The 16,934-nt window shown below is 39.0% G+C and overlaps 1 protein-coding gene across 1 annotated transcript; it reads right to left on the reverse strand.

Annotated features, from left to right (window-relative positions):
• Nucleotides 1–304: 304 nt before the first annotated feature.
• LOC125242104 (odorant receptor Or1-like) lies at nt 305–10,975 on the reverse strand. Its single transcript, XM_048150815.1, has 10 exons — nt 10,923–10,975; nt 10,307–10,490; nt 9,302–9,431; nt 8,382–8,580; nt 7,669–7,829; nt 6,935–6,995; nt 5,881–5,980; nt 3,828–3,929; nt 2,935–3,084; nt 305–364 (listed from the first exon to the last, which is right to left on the reverse strand). Exons 1-10 carry the CDS (start codon nt 10,973–10,975, stop codon nt 305–307), a joined length of 1,200 nt encoding a protein of 399 aa, XP_048006772.1.
• Between the last annotated feature and the right edge of the window lie 5,959 nt (nt 10,976–16,934).

Here is a 16,934-nt window from a genome sequence, read left to right on the forward strand (position 1 = left end):
CAAAAGCATATAAACTCATTTCTGTTTCGTCAAAATATCGATTATTCGCAAAAATGACTTAAGTTCCTACTAAAAAGGAGGTGCTTAAGCCCTTCTTGTAGTGTACGGAACCCTTGCAACGCGGGTACAACTCGCACTTTGCCGGTTTTTTTTATTTGTGTGCCGTGTATGAAGGGATATTCTACAAATGATTTAAAACATTTCTAAGCAGTTTAATCAGCTAGTTTTCTCTAATAGTCTAAGCAAATAAAGTTGTATACTTCATTTTACGATTGCAGATTTAACTAGGCTGTAAAGTTCTAATTTATTCCTTCTTCAGTTTCTGTTGTAAAAGCGCGTAATAGGTGTACGATGTTTGAACTACCTGGAATTAAAACCATTTTATTACAACCATGAAAGAATAATTTATAATTATAAAATGAGAAAGGTTTTTCAAAATGCGACGACATGACTCGGGAACAACAATATGTGCGTGAAGTGCATATATTTTTGTTCCCGAGTCATATCGTCGTAGTTTGAATGATTTATAATTATAAATTAGTTTAAATCAAAGTAAAAAGATCAACTAAGTATCTAAGTTAGGTTAGGGCCTTTTTTGTGACCCTCAAATAGGAAAACAAAAGTTGATAACAAAACCAAATAAATTTTATTTTAGTGCAGGTGCGCAAAGACAGGATACTGATAGTGTTGTGTTCATGCCGGTGAGTAGGTTACCTATCAAAAAGTCGAAAATTGTAATGTCGAATATTAGTAGCCCGAAAACGCTTCCCATTTTATTAATTGCCCTAAGTTTTGTTTGCCCGAAAGTACTTTTCCCCTATTATTATTTTCCCTATTCTTATTTCGCTGTAATTTTGTTTCGCTTATGATTCGAATCAACACTTATTAAAATGCCTAAGAATCATTTGACAACTACTTTTTGTCGCGTAAAGTTTTTAATCCGAAATGTTATTTAGCCGCTATATCAAAACTTCGAAATTCGAATTAACACTTTGTTAAAATTCCTAAATATCATTTGACAGCTATTTTGTATGGCGTATAGTTTTATAATTCGAAATATTATTAAGCCGCTATATCAAAAGTTCAGTAAATCCTTAATTTTCTAACAAAAGTTTGTTGCCGACCCTCACGGTCGCAGTTCTTACTTGACTTAAGAATCCTTGCCATAAGGGTTTATGGCAAAGGTTTGTTTCTGTATGATCGCAGTTCTAACCTAACCTAACCCACTTTTCTAGCACAAGTTTGTTTCTGTATGGTCGCAGTTCTAACCTAACCTAACCCACTTTTCTAGCACAAGTTTGTTTCTGTATGGTCGCAGTTCTAACCTAACCTAACCCACTTTTCTAGCACAAGTTTGTTTCTGTATGGTCGCAGTTCTAACCTAACCTAACCCACTTTTCTAGCACAAGTTTGTTTCTGTATGGTCGCAGTTCTAACCTAACCTAACCCACTTTTCTAGCAAATGTTTGTTTCCGTGACGTAACCTATCCAATTATTTTGTATTTTTTTTACAATGATATTAGGGAACATGACATTTCGATGTCGCGTTAGCATCGTATTTATGAAAAGGTGGTTAACGAAACGGTTGTCAAATGATAAGATTGGCAACCGTTCTTCTGGTTATTGAGTTTATATAAAATGGTATTAGGGAAAATGACAATTCGATGTTACGTAGCATGGGGTTTATAAAAAGGTGGTTAACAAATCGGTTGTCAAATGATAAAGTTGGCAACCGTTCTTCTGGTTATTGAGTTTCGGAAAAACGATAATGTGGGATAGCAAACTAGCGACATATTGAAAGTATGGTAAACAATGTATTTGGATTATAAAAATTCTGTCAACCGTTTTCGGACAAGTGATAATCGGACAAAGGATTTTCGAAACATCGATAGGTTACCCGGTGGGTTAGGCTGCCAGAGCTCAACGAGGGTGCGACATACGGAACTAATTTGTTCCGTCTATTGTCCTTTGAGTCGTCAACAACCCGAACCCTCCTTAGAACTTGTACACTCCTTTTTGCTGTGTACTTAACACATCACGGGAGTGTACAAGTTTCCAATGAGTTGGCAACGCGCATGTGACACCCTTGAGTTGCAGGCGTCCATAGGCTACGGTGACCGCTTTCCATCTCAGTGGACCGTATGCTTGTTTGCCACCGACGTAGTATTAAAAAAAAGTTATATTTAAGGTGCTCAGTCCTAAACCTCTTCAATTATAAAGGAAGCCAGTGTAAGAGCGTGATCAGCCCTCAAATACACTCTTAAAAGTTGAAGTGTTCACGCGCTGTTGAATTTAAATCGGTGAAAAAAAATCGACCCGGTCGGCAGGGAATTTCACTGCTCGGCTTTGCGCATACCTACGTAAGAAAAGAAGAAGCAAAGCACTTCATTCAATTGGTGAATTATATACCAAGTTGCCCGTGTGGTGACGGGTTAAGAATTTCACCACCCCCTTTCTTCCCGTGGGTGTCGTAGAAGGCGTCTGTGGGATATGGGTTAAATTGTGGCGTAGGCTCTCGCTAGCAACCTGTCACTGCAATGTCACAGTTTCGTTTTCCTTCAACCCCTTATTTGCCAAGAGTGGCACTGAAACTTGAGTAGTTTCATGTGCTCTGCCTACTCCTTCATAGGATACAGGCGTGATTGCATGTATTGTATGTATGTATATAATATATACCAAGTGAGGAGGAAACCGGCCGTGCGACGAGCGTCTAGAAGTCAGATGGTAGAATGGGGACGGTGGAATAAGCTAGACTTTCCGCCGATGGGTCAAAGACAACCCAAACCCTGTGTACTTAACACACCAAAAAGGAGTCTAGGTACAAGTTTCTAATGGGTTGGTAACGCGCACGTGACACTCCTTGAGTTGCAGGCGGACCGTATGTTTGTTTGCCACTGACGTAGTATAAAAAAGACGAGTGCAAGACATACGTACAGCGGCCGCAGTAGGCAACGAGATCCTGAACATGCCCCCAGCATTGACGACCAGGGCTCGTTGAGCGCGCAGCGCAGTCAACAGCAGAACCTTGCCGGTCCTGACGTCCCCCGACCACTCGGGGTATGCTGCGTCAGATATCTGCAAGCTCTGGAAAAGATTTACATGTCTTTATTGGGGGTGTTCGGACCTTAAGCAGAAATAGAACTGGGCAAGCCGTCTGCCATCTGCACTCACCAGAGACTAAACTAAGCACAGTATGGGTGCCGCAAGACGGGCGAGGATCTGGCAGGCCCAGGCGGAGATGGCGGGATGACCTGGACGTGTATCGCAGCGATTGGCCGGAGATCGCTCATAATTGGGACGAGTGGAAATTGAACGGGGAGGGTTTTTCCCAGCAGTGGGATACAGTCTAAGCTTTTAATAATTAAAGTTATTGTTTTAAATTTTATTGCACATTTAAAAAGTACATGCGGACTTAATGCCTTTAGGCATTCTCTGCTGATCAATCATGGGGTAACAACCTAACCTTCCGTGCCTGTTTAGTTTATGTTTGTTTGTTCAGGATAAAAAACCGATCAAGTGCGAGTCGAACTCGCTTGAAATTTGACAATATTTGCTACTGAAATGAAAAAATATAAGAGCTTTAGTCGAAATCCAAAGCCCTTTGCGATATAAAAGCAAGAAAATGTTTGTCTTTCATCGGTCTTCAAAAGGTCCTTGATAGTATAATGTTTAATTGTTTATATTGTAAGGATCTTGCTACCATTTTTGTGATTTAGGTACTTCTCTGCTAAGCCGGGATTAGTCGATCGTAGCCTGATCCCGTAAGGACAAAAAATTATACAGTTTTTGGTCAAAAAATTAAAAAAATGTGCTAACGACACTCATACCTTATTTATAAGCACATCTGCTGGGAAGCAGTACATCAGGAGTTCCATCATGACACACATTAAGTAAAATATCATGGTCATCATCTCCACTGGTTCCTGTGTCTGAGAATGAAGCAAGCCATACAAATTAAAGACATACATGCAGAAACTCACGCAAGTATTCCTAAAACGGGCAGAGTACATGAAACTGCTCAGGTTTCAATCCAATGCCTCTGGAATAGCCTTGTTTCCTATACTTAAAATAAAATATTTTATGCAAAGTACAAAATAAAGCATCATATAATTAAAAGAAAAAATGGATGTGTGGCGTGACAAGGATGGATAAGATAAAGAATGAGTATATAAGAGGAAGCCTGAAAGTTGCACCGATAGTAGAAAAAGTAAGAGCTAATCGTCTGGCATGGTATGGGCATGTGATGCGAAGGGATGAAAGTCATGTGACGAGAAAGGCATTGCGAATGAGTGTGGAAGGAAGTAACGGAAGAGGAAAACCGAGGAAAAGGTGGATGGATTGCGTGAGAGATGATATGAAGCGAAAGCAAGTGAATGATGAAATGACGGATGATAGGGAGGTATGGAAGCGGAAGACATGCTGCGCCGACCCCAAATGAATGGGATAAGGGCAGGCGAATGATGATGATAATTAAAAGAAAAAAATTTAACCGTAGTTATGTTTAAACATAAATTCTATTTAATAAGTCAGAGAGAAAGATATAAAGTAAATGAATTGACCGTGACGTCACTCCTCAGTATTTCATAGTGATTCCATGTTAGCAAATAGTTTTGACAGTTTTTAAAAAAAAGCTGATTTGACTAGTAGGAAACTAGCCTATTAAGGGTTTTTTTTTTATGAAATAGGCAGCAAACGAGCAGACGAGCCGCCTGATGGTAAGCAGTCATCGCCGCCCATGGACATAAGCAACATCATGGGAGCCACTTATGCGTTGCCGACCTTTGAGAACCCTAAATACCTGCTTCTTGAAGAACCCCATGTCATAGCGCAAAGGAAACACCTCAGAAAGATCAGGGGTTGAAAGAAAACGAAATTGTTGATTTTGATTTTGATTTTGATTTTTTCAATGGCACACTAGCACAGCTTAAGAATGCATTTAAGTATAATTTTGATTAATTATTAATAGATATAATTTTCTTTTTGTTTAATGAATAGCACTACATATAACTTATAGCTTCTCTAGAGGTAAATCACTGTTTTTTTTACATATATCAAAGTAGATATTTATCTCATCAAACAATGTAAAATTAAGATAATTTTAAGATAAACACGAACCTGTTTTGTTTATTATTATTTTATGAAACTATAGGTCTATTTTCTGTTACATTTACTGTAGATAAGAAAAATGTGTATGACTGTTTGTTTCTGAATAAAAGGAAGAAAAAAAAAAGAAAAGAAATTGTGATATTGCAGAGGCGCACGGACTAAGTTTTCAAAATTGTCGATTTTTGTAATCACAATTGCAATTACACAGATAATCTAATGGACTTATTAAGAGCCCACAGCCGCCAGACCTTCCTCGTTTTCTCAAGGATGAAGCTTTGGGATATTGTATAGTTCGTATCAACGTTTAAGTTAGTTCGGTCTGGCGGCTTACTCCATAATTACATATCATTTACATTGGCGATTTACAAAGACCAGGTCAGAAGTACTCGAAACCGACGAGCGTGTATGAGAAACGTTATGAAAGTGTGTGAAGCGAAAGTGATTTGTCAGGATCGTAGTAAATGGAAATCCGTGATCTCTGCCTACCCCTCTGGGAAACAGGCGTGATTGTATGTATGTATGTATGTTACATTGGCGAACAGCCTCCACAAACTAAAAATCAATAATAAACTTTTTCCTTGAATTCTCGCTAACGAGTGAGAGTTTTTTAAATTATAGGTAAATGGGTTTACTAGCCACAGACTAGCCAAAGGCAAAGACGTGGCCTACGATGGAGTGAGCTCGCCCAGAAGATGCCTGTTCAGTGTTCACCCTAGATTTTGAAGGTTGATTTAAGATTTCATGATTTAATCGAGATTCCTATACAATACTTACAATGGTTATTTTATAAACAGTCATGCATACGACTATGCTGCTGGTCACACATTGGCAGAAAATCGGCATGCCAAAGATCTTCGCGATTTCTTCGACGTACCTGAAACAGTAATTTAAAACACTCAGAAATGTCAATTGAAATTATAACCATAATTTATGGCCATAATTTATTCGTACACAGTTGAAAGCCGTCACAGGGCATAATTAAAAATTTGACATTGATAGATCATCATCATCAATGGCCTCTAACATCAAGAATATGATGGGTTAAGCAGCGTCCAATTAGATTGCGGCACTTCCGCAAATGACTAGTGAGCCCAATGCGAGAGCGGCAGCCGCGACCGCAAAGCTGGCAGGAGAATATGGCCGTGTCCAGTGACAAAGGTTAGTTAGCGCGCTGGTGTCTCAATTCTCGCCTAGAGTGAAGAAGGTCAAACCATGCTTGGTCGTGTGCAACTACTCCTTCACCCAGGGTCTTCCTCCAGGGATCGCGGTCTTCAGCCTCCATTTCCCAGTCGATAGGATTGATCCGGAAGGATGGATAGATAGAAGTCGGGTTTATAGTAAAGTTATTAATGAACCATATAAGAAATTTAAGTTTATTTGGAATATCTTCTTCAACCTATGGTTTTCCCGGTCTAGCGCCAGAGTGCGCTTCCCTACTCAGTCTTCTCCACTTTGCCCGGTCTTCGGCATCCTGAGGTGTGAGATTGTTCTCTTCCATGTCCGTACGACGTCCAGCCAGCGTTTCTTAGGCCTATCGCGGCCGCGTGCCCTTAAGTTTATTTGGAACTAGCTTTTGCCCGTGGTTTTGCTCGCGTTAAATTCGCAGATTTCGGAATGCTCCATAAAAACTTCCACCCCCATTTTAGGGAAACGGGAGGTCAGAAAAAGACAAAAAGTAGCTTATGTCACTCTCCATTCTCTCAAGTGATTTTTTATGTGGAGATAGTTGAAGGGATGGAGAGTGGCACAGGCTACTTTTCGTCTTTTTCTAACGCGAGCGAAGTCGCGGGCAAAAGCTAGTACTTAAATAAAAATGTTGTCTACTAACTCAATGATCCGTTGATGAAACTTAACGCAGAGCACCGCTTTCTTGTAGCAACAATCTTTGTCTGAAAGAAAACATATTACCTATTAACTGTCTAACTAGGATTATTTAGATTTTTTTTTTAAGAATGGCTTTTGCTCCTCGCTATTTTAAGCCAGGTGGATTCTGCGAATGTCGTGGTGAGGAGTGAGGACTTTTGACTTTTTTTTTTTAGAATTAGTCCAGCCTAGCCGAAGTGCCAATCACTGATGCTATGTCGCGATCGAAACGCAGTCTGGCTCTGTCGCGCCACTACAGAAGAGCGATAGGGAGCTAGCTTTGATATATTTACGGATCGTAAGCGATTGTGACATTCGTTACCCAGTTGCCTCACTACGTTTTCCTTCACCACAAAGCGACTGGCCTTACCTAACCACAAAATTTAAATTTTGAAAAAGCCCAGTCTTATGTATTGGACCGACTTCCATCAAATACGGCTAAGAACGCTCCCGACTAATTCAGCGTTCAAAAAAAATCTAAATCGATCGATTTAGAGAGCTACGATGCCACAGAAAGACACACACAGACGAAGAGACAGACACGTCAAACATAACACCCCATCGTTTTTGCATCGGGGGTTAAAAATATCAAACGACACATTTCATAAGTACCTATTTGATTTTGTTTCTTGTGGATTACTTGTAAACTATGTGAGGTGTGAAATAAAAAGTATTGTATTGTATTGTATAAGTTCCTACCCTGTTTACCATCACCCTTGAGATTCAACAGTTGCTCGTGAAGCAAGCCGACCTGCGTTGACGCCAGCGTCAATACTCCAGAGACGAGAAAATTCTCAGCGGCGTCACCCACGCCAGATATTACGACGCTTAGCGAGGTGTAGAAGTACATCACTGCGAATCTACTTACAACAAAAAAATCTAGTTAGAATAAGAGTTTAGTTACTATTTCCTTTGAGCAAAATTCGTAATTGCATGAACAAAAATCAAAAATAACTTGCGAATGCGTTATACCCAAAATAGTACTGAAATTCTATCAGGATATTTAAAGAGTTTTTTCCAAAAAAATTGCCAGTATTTTTCACAAGCTAACGTATAACGTCAAAACCTTATGGTAAAACTTTAGTTCCTATCAAAAACATCAAGGTCATCTCGGCAACGCCACCAAACCTGCTGTGACATCCTATTCGATTTTGAAGCCCAATTGGTAGTATAGTCAACCAATTGGAACCCTAGGCCACTGTAGGACTATGTCATAGTGAAGTTATAAATCAGATTGTAAGAAATCTCTTACTGCTTGTCATTTTGACATGGTTGTAGAGTGGCTAGGGTTCCAATTGGTTGACGTACATTTCGCCAACAAGTCATCTGGTATGCATAATCTGCTCTTCAGCTTGTTGTTATCTATTTCCAACAAGTTACTACACACTAAAGTAGGCTATTTTCTATTTTACATGTATTGCCCTTTCACGTCGAAAGGAAACGTGATCTTCAACGGCAGCGTCAGCACGTCCTTCAGAGCCGGCACCACGAACCAAAAGATGGCGGTCACACCAGCAGACACCAAAATCAGGTTTCCAACCAATCCCGTCAGTTTTACTGCTCTTTCCAGCTGCGCTTTCAGCTGCGGCTCTGATGGGGTGAAAGCTGGACCTGTAGGCAGTGATATGGGCAAAAGTAATTGAATTACAAAATTTAATTACGGAAATTAACGAGTTCGTTTGACTCCTAATGAATCCCATCACCAGAACTCGAGCTTGAGCAAATTGTGACTTGAAAACTCAACATGCTTAACACACATAACAAAGAGAACAAATCTCCTAACACGAACTATGCGTCGTTAAGGAGTGCCGTTCTGATCATCATCAGCAGTTCCACTCCATCAAATGTCACTATTTGTAATGTAAATTGTTGATGTTATGATCATAATACAAAAGCCACTAAAAGTGTGCCGTCAGATTTGAGGAGTTCCCTTGATCTCTCATAGATCCCAGTACCAGAACTCGAATTTGACCAAAATGTGACTTGAAAACTCAAGCTTACAAACTTTTCATTGAAAAATTAAGCATACAAACATAACAAAGAGAACAAATCTCCTAACATGAGCTATGCGTCGTTGAGGAGTTCCGTTCTGATCATTATGAACAATTCGCAATTCCAATATAGGTATATTATACACATACATAGTTACGTATATAGAGATATACGTACTAGGAATATAAACTAAAACAAAATGGCATATTTATACAAAAAAAGGCGCTGATGGACCTTCGTAATTTTTCTTGAAAATAATTTGATTTGCTCTTAGAGCAGCTACCATAAATATGTTTCTGGGAATGCGAGTTCATACTAAATGCTAATTTGGGCGCGTTACCATCTCCCAAGGCGATGAGGCGTTTTATCCTCTCCTGCCTGACAATGATAGTCATCAGCTTTACAGCTTGCACGAGATGTGACATCAGCAACACGGCCGCGTCTACCATGCGCTCTGAATCGTCACGGTGCTGGAAGCAATAACCACAAAATTATAATTTTGAAAAAATCCCCGACGTTGTGGACCGATTTCCATCAAACATAGCTAAGAACACTCCCGACTAATTCAGCTATCAAACAAAAACAAAATAAATCGGTTCATCCGTTCGGGAGCTACGATGTCATAGACAGACACAACACAGGCAGAGAGACAGACACGTCCAACTTATAAAATCTTGTCGTTTTTGGGTCGGGGGCTGAAATATGTAGGTCTATATATGTGACGATGACACAATAAAATGTACAAAATGCGAACTACTCTCGAGTCGGCAACTCGGCACTTTGTTTTCCACTACCATGGTGAGCGGGTCAATCGCAAAGTACTCGAGTAAAATCTGAGTTTTATTGATCACCCCTACAGCACAACGAAGCCTCAGCATCACATTCTAAAAGCCAGGATACATCCAACGTCACAATTGCTTACGCTTCGTAGATCTCTCTATCGCTCAAACTTTCGATCACCACGTAGCGTCAACAATTGTCACTTCGGCTAGGCAGCACGATCTTAACGGGCTCATGGTCTAGCGGCTTTGACGGCTAGATGACGCCGAGGGTGTCGTGACTGTCGTGAGTTCGAACCCCGGCTTAAGCGTACTTTTTTGCGGAGGAGTGCCGAAACGAGTCTGCGACCTCGTCCTATAGCCCTGAGGTGGCAATAAACCATGGGTCTCATTAGCCTATATGGGAGTCCCACATTAAAAAAAAGGCAGCACGATCTTCCAGGAGAATGATAGTGGAAAATCAAAGACAAATTTCAACGGAAGCGAATCAACTGCAGAAATAGATTGCTGTCTAGGTTCAAGCCTATGGTGCAAGGTTAACAAACATCTAATCACTTAATACTCACTTTATACACATACGCGATCTCAGCCAGAATGATGAAGAAGAACATGACAGTTTGCGTGACGTATCTGAATACTATGTAGGCCAATCTCCCGCCGTGCGTCAGATTATCCGGCATCCATACTCCAGAGTACTTCATCACGGCTATAGATGATGAGAGGCAATCCGAATTCTTCATTGCAGTGCCTCTGCAGTAAATGATCGGCTAAAGCTGGTCGTTCACACTAAGATTTGCTAGCACCATTCAATTAAGCTGGTGAAGCAGGCTAGAAGTAACCTATATTGCGGAGCCCAAAGGCCAAGCTCCGCGTAAGGCCGAAGCGTCACACAAGAAGCTGCATTCCTAATTTACGAAATATTTAAAGTTCTTATTTATCGGCCAAAACTGAAGGACTGTATTTGAGGTGCGGCAAAAATCTTTTCGGATGCTATTCTGACCCGGTCTCATTATAAAAATTGACCGATTTTTGCAAAATTTTGTAAGCGTAACCTACCGCACATCTTATAACTAAACAGATTATTGAATTAAACGTTATAAATTCGGGTTCGTTTTAGAAAGGTACTGTGGTACTAGTTTGAAGACTTCAAGTCTACTGCTCAGTCACATTTTTTTCGCTTACCTAGAACGACTGGAAAAGAACGATAGAAACGTATAGAAAATCTGTTTAAACATTGAGATGGTGCTCTCTATTCCGAGTCTTCGCTTACACTGCTAGGTAGTAATAAGCTTAGTTTTTAATTAGCCAAAAGTTTATCTAATTAAGGTTTTTTTAAAACTTTCAAAGTCAATTTTTAATTCGAATCAAATTAAATTACGGAAATATGTCGGAAAGTTTGTAGGTAGATTTTGTTTTCTAATTACTGCCGACCTTTTCTACCGAACGATATGTTTTAATCAGAGTTGTACGTTGAATGAATACCGTGAGGTTTATTCAAAAAGTTTTCATATGGGTTAGAGGTAGAGTTCACTAGACAGTAGACAGTCAATACAGTCATCTCTGTTGACTGATTTCATAGCCTTATTGATGATGCGAAGGGATTTAAAGTCATGTGACCAGAAAGGTGTTACTTGGTAGTTATAATACGATGAACTGGTCTCCCGCGATACAGGCCTGGCCTAGTGCGGGGACCTCTGATGCTTCTGTATACGCAACGCTATGCGCATTTCTATTTAAATACTCTGTACCATTTTTGTAACTTTTCTTTCATATGTGCAATACATTTTTATCTTATCTTATCTTATCTTATCTTATAATTACTACGAACTAACTTTTGCCCGCGGCTTCGCTCGCGTTAGAAAGATGTCACACCATCCCTTCAACTATCTCCACTTAAAAAATCACGTCGATTCGTCGCTCCGTTTTGCCGTGAAAGACGGACAAACAAACAAACACACACACTTTTCCATTTATAATACTAGCCCTTTCCCGCGGCTTCGCTCGCGTTAGAAAGAGACAAACAGTAGGTATTTGATGGCTGGCTGTGCATGTAACCTCAACAACCCGCAATACAACTAAAATCACATGCGAATTCGCATGCCGTGTAAATCAGGCTTAAGGGCCCATTTAGACGGTACGAGAACTCGCATACGAGTTTTATTACATTGCGGTATTTGATGGCTGTGCAAAATTGTATGTAACGTCAACAGCCCGCAATAGGTACAACTAAAATCGCATGCGAGTTCGCACGCTGTCTAAATCAGGCCTAATGGTGACGGATTAACTATGTAGACAACAAACCTGTATTTACTTTGTAGCTGATTATTCTTCAGTGCCTTAATTATATAATATTATATAGTTTGAAACACGTGACGCCTTGACGATTCACTTTTCCAAGTGACAGAATTTTGCTGCAAAACCTTATCGCTGCAACCAATGCGATTAATTGCAGCTCAGACATGTTATTAAGATATTTGACGTCTGTTTCGTAATAAGTAGTTCAGAAATGTTCGCAATTTTCTTCGATAATTATACTAAATTCGTAGTTACTTTCTGCGAAATTCACTTATTGAATGCAGCGACAGCATGACATTTTGATAGCAAATTTAACTAGCGACTTGCCCCGGCTTCGCACGGGGGTGAAATCATAAAAACATCTACAGTCAACCAAAAAAGTGATTTACCTCTTTTCGACCTCATGTGTTTAAAAATAGAGGCGAAACGTGGTAAACCACTTTCCTAGCTAACCGTACAGTAAGTTTTATGGTTTTGTTTAAAATATAAATATAAATATATATATTGGGGACACCTTACACAGATCAACTTAGCCCCAACTAAGCAAAGCTTGTACTATGGGTGCTAGGCGACGATATACATACTTAAATAGATAAATACATACTTATATACATAGAAAATATCCATGACTCAGGAACAAATATCTGTGCTCATCACACAAATAAATGCCCTTACCGGGATTCCAACCCAGGACCGCGGCTTAGCAGGCAGGGTCACTGAGCCAGACCGGTCGTCAAAAAAGATAGACATATGCCATGATGGACTTTTTTGAAGGCTTATAAGAAATACATAATTTTGCCATACATAGCTTAAATATTTTGGGCAGCGTTTTCGATTATATAAGGTCTTAACCAGCAGCGGGGTTTTGTAAATTTTGACATTAAAAAAAAAAGTCAATACGTAGCCACCGAAAACATAATATTGGTCAGAAAAGTTGTTCCTTCTTAAGCTGAGTTTAGACGTGCAAGTTATTGCTGCAAGTTTTGAGACAGAAGTATATGCAAGAAAGAGATGCAGATATTGGCCACTCACTCTTACCTATAGTTACGTCTCAAAACTTGCAACAATAACTTGCTGGTCTAAACTCAGCTTAAAAGTTGTGTGTTGCAGACTGCTGTCTGAACGTCTGTAAAGCCCCTCTTAGTTTTGTTTTAAATTGCTGAATATGTTATGTCATTTAAACAAATAACTGAATAAATTAAAGAAAACATAGAAGACATAGACATAAACATAGAATGGCTTTATTTAATATCACAATGTTACAATGTTAAAATTAAAATAATTAGGTCAAACATGGATATTAAAAAGGGCCGCGACTCAGCATAATGTTGCAGTAATTTTTACTGCAACACTGGTTTTCAGTCGGACCCTATACACTGGTCAAAAAGAGAAATAAAAAAACAAAGTGTGATGTAAAGCTGCATTTTTGGTATGTTATTTGGGGTCCTTGGGGGAATGTAGGACTATATTTTGCAAGCAAAAAAATGGTGTGCTAACTTCGTAATTTAAAAAAAAAAGTAAAAAAATCAGACTTTTTTTGGTTTTTGCCGTTTTATAAAAAAACTATGCATTTTTGGTCAAAAATTGCTTTGTAATGTTGAAAGCGCATTAAATTCTAAACAGTTTGACATCTTTTTTATCAATGTCCGTCAAATATTTTTTGAGATATGAAGCGTCAAAAAAGAGCATTTTTCCCCTTTCTATGAAAATATTTGCTTTGCTAATATTTTGAGACAGATATCAGCAAAACAACTCAGGCTATTACATAAATTGTAAAATAAAAATGTAGAAAATATCAATAAGACCAAAAGAGTGCCAGTTATTTAAAAAAATAGGATTATATCATAAGTCTAGTATAACTGGATCAGAAATAATCGGTGGATGATAATGGCCAAATGGGATAGTTTACATATATTTACAGAAGGCGTAGCGGAGAACGAATTATTATTATTTGGGGGCTGTTCAAGTATTACTCAGACACATATTTGCGTATATCAAATAAACATTTATTTAGTAAGTTAAGTTTACGGTCAGATAGACCTCAGGCTCGCCGCTTGGCGGAAAAAAATATTTACGAATAGAAAACCCTCATTAATTGAATCAGATTGTTCCGAAATTGTTCTTGTACGGACTGGTTTTTAAAGCATATCACTGAGGGTCAATAACATCGATGCAATCTCACGAGCGTTGTCGTGGACGTGCCCGAATCATTGTATTCTCCGTTTAACGAAATATCAGTACATAGTGTTGTATTGCACGCGCAGGTCTCTCACCGCCGCGCAGGTGTAGTCGGACCATAACTCGACAGTATACACGCTTGTACAAAAACTGAGGAACAGCTGTCTTTTTACGCTGTCACTACATTTGGCGAATCTTCTAGCCAACATGTTTGCCCTTACTGCGGTGGCTCGCCTCTGCCTTTCTATGTCTTCCTGGTCTTTTAAACTGGAGAACAAGATGTGGCCAAGATATTTGACTTCGTGTACTCTCCGCAATTGAACTCCATCAAGCAAAAGAGGTGGTACATGTATTGTGTGGGCATATGTGCTGCCTCCATGAGCATAAATTCAGACTTGTCCGGATTGTATCTCATGTTATGATGGCTGACGTATCTCTCGCATTCTGCAAGTAACTTACGCATAGCTCCCACAGATGGTGCTAGTAGGACCATATCGTCTGTATATGCGATGTGATTTATCATTTGCCCATTGATGGAGCAGCCAACCTCGGTACTGGTCAAAGCCTGCGACAGCCCATCCATGTACACGCTGAAGGGAGCCGGTGACATGCTGCCTCCTTGTCTCACACCCCAGTTTAGCCCGCTGGCTGTGGACAGAGTTGACTTCCATCTTACTACGTTTTTCTGCTGGGAATACCACTTCTCCAGTATCTTAATAATTGGCGTGGGCGCTTTCCGTTCCCGTAGTTTATTCCACAGCAATTGGTGGTCAAATACAACTCAAGTGGACTTTCTATCACTACAGGAGTTGTGCCATCAAGATGCAGAACCAGGAAAATGTAACTAATTCTGTTTTATTTTTCTAATTTACTAAACTTCAAAATTTTACTGTATTTTATTTCTTCATTAGTCTTCGATGCAAAGTTAGCTTAGACAATTTTTTCAGATAAACGGATATCAAAGAAAGTAAGATCGAATAGATAGCACTTTCAACCTAAAACTTTTAGCGTAAACTATTTTACCTTAACCAATCTACCAGACTCTTGGCTTCTCTATTTATAGATTTTTTTTTTGTTTACCAAAGTAACTATTCGTCTTACTGACCTTTATTTGCACTAAAACTAAAGCAAAATAAATTTTATACAATGTTATATTGCAATATATATCATATCATGAAGTATTTTGCAGATATTTGTCTAAAATATTGGCAAAACGTTACATTTTATAAATGCGTCAAAAATTAACCTTTTTTGACGCTTCATATCTCGAAAACTATTTGACGGACATTGATAAAAAAGATGTCAAACTGTTTGAAATTTAATGCGCTTTCAACATTACTTAGCAATTTTTGACCAAAAACCCATAGTTTTTTAATAAAAAAATAAAAACCAAAAAAAGACCGATTTTTTTTACTTTTTTTTTAAATTACGAAGTTAGCACACTTTTTTTTTGCTTGCAAAATATAGTCTTACATTCCCCCAAGGACTCCAAGTAACATACCAAAAATCCAGCTTTACATCACACTTTGTTTTTTTAGCCGATTTTCATGTAAGATTTGACCGGTGTACTAGTAGTTCACTAAACCTAAACTAATTAACCTAACTTTCAAGAGTTGCGTCGCCTGCAACGTGATACTTTGAAGCCTATTTTAACGAATGTAATGACAACATTTCATACCATGCTTGACAAATTTAATTACTTACCTACTTTATGTGTAAGCCGTATGCCAAAATTAATAATACGTAATTTGTGTATATAACGGAAGAAACAACTAATTCTAATCGAATCGTTTAAATAACTTGATCGGAAATGAATTATGTAGGCTGTAGGTAACCAATTAAAATTTATTCAATAAGTACTCAGTGGTTGGTGACTGAGTAGTAATTATTGCTAAAACGAAATACTTGATGCGAATTCCAATAATGATTAAAACGTTGTACGTAGAAATCTTAATTTTACGAAATTAAGACAATGCTTTTCGGCATATTCCTCTGGTTTCATAATTATAGTTTCCGAGAATCCATCAGCTTAACTTTGGATCCAATATGTCTCCTTTCATTTGTAAATTAATTTAGGACTTGTTCATAGCCAACGTCACAATCGCTTATGCTTCATAAGTCTATCGTAGCTAGCTCTCCCTATCTCCTGTAGTGGTGCGACAGAGACAGACTGCGTTACGATCGCCACCTAGCGTCAAAAATTGACGCGTCGGCTAGGCTGGCTGGTATTCGAATATCGTTTTTTTTTAGCCTGCATTAGCGTCCCAATGCTGGGCAAAGGCCTCCCCTCTCTTCCTCCACTCGACCCCACTCGCATTTTCTCACCAGGTCGGATAAAATTTTTCCAAGTCGTCGCACCATCTCCTTTAGGCCTGCCTGAAACCTGACCTACACCATCTATGGTAGTCCGTGGGTCCCACTCGGTAACCATTTTGGCCCACCTTTCAGGATGCATGCGGATGACGTATCCAGACCACCAGTCCCACTTAGGCTGCTTTAAAAAAAAACGTCAAAAGAATGTAAAATTGATAGTTTTAGTCGGTGAAATACTACACTTTCCGTTATCCAATAGATTTATTTAATTCAAGTTCCAGTTAGAGCATCTTATTATCTTGATTTTTATAAGACTGGATTTTTGAAAACTAACTCACTAAATTAATTATGAATTTTTCTCTAATGCACGTTTAGAAAAACGCACGTATAGAGCTGAATCAGTCGATC

Source organism: Leguminivora glycinivorella, unplaced genomic scaffold (genome assembly GCF_023078275.1).
Source record: "Leguminivora glycinivorella isolate SPB_JAAS2020 unplaced genomic scaffold, LegGlyc_1.1 Scaffold6, whole genome shotgun sequence".
In the NCBI taxonomy this organism is placed as follows: Eukaryota; Metazoa; Arthropoda; class Insecta; order Lepidoptera; family Tortricidae; genus Leguminivora; species Leguminivora glycinivorella.

Coding starts and splice junctions, on each gene's coding strand:
- LOC125242104 (XM_048150815.1), bottom strand. CDS start 10,975: ATGTTTAAACAGATTTTCTATACGTTTCTATCGTTCTTTTCCAGTCGT. Junction 9,432..10,306: donor AGATCGCGTATGTGTATAAA/GTGAGTATTAAG, acceptor TATTGCTTCCAG/CACCGTGACGATTCAGAGCG. Junction 3,930..5,880: donor CTGTTTATAAAATAACCATT/GTAAGTATTGTA, acceptor CTTCATTCTCAG/ACACAGGAACCAGTGGAGAT.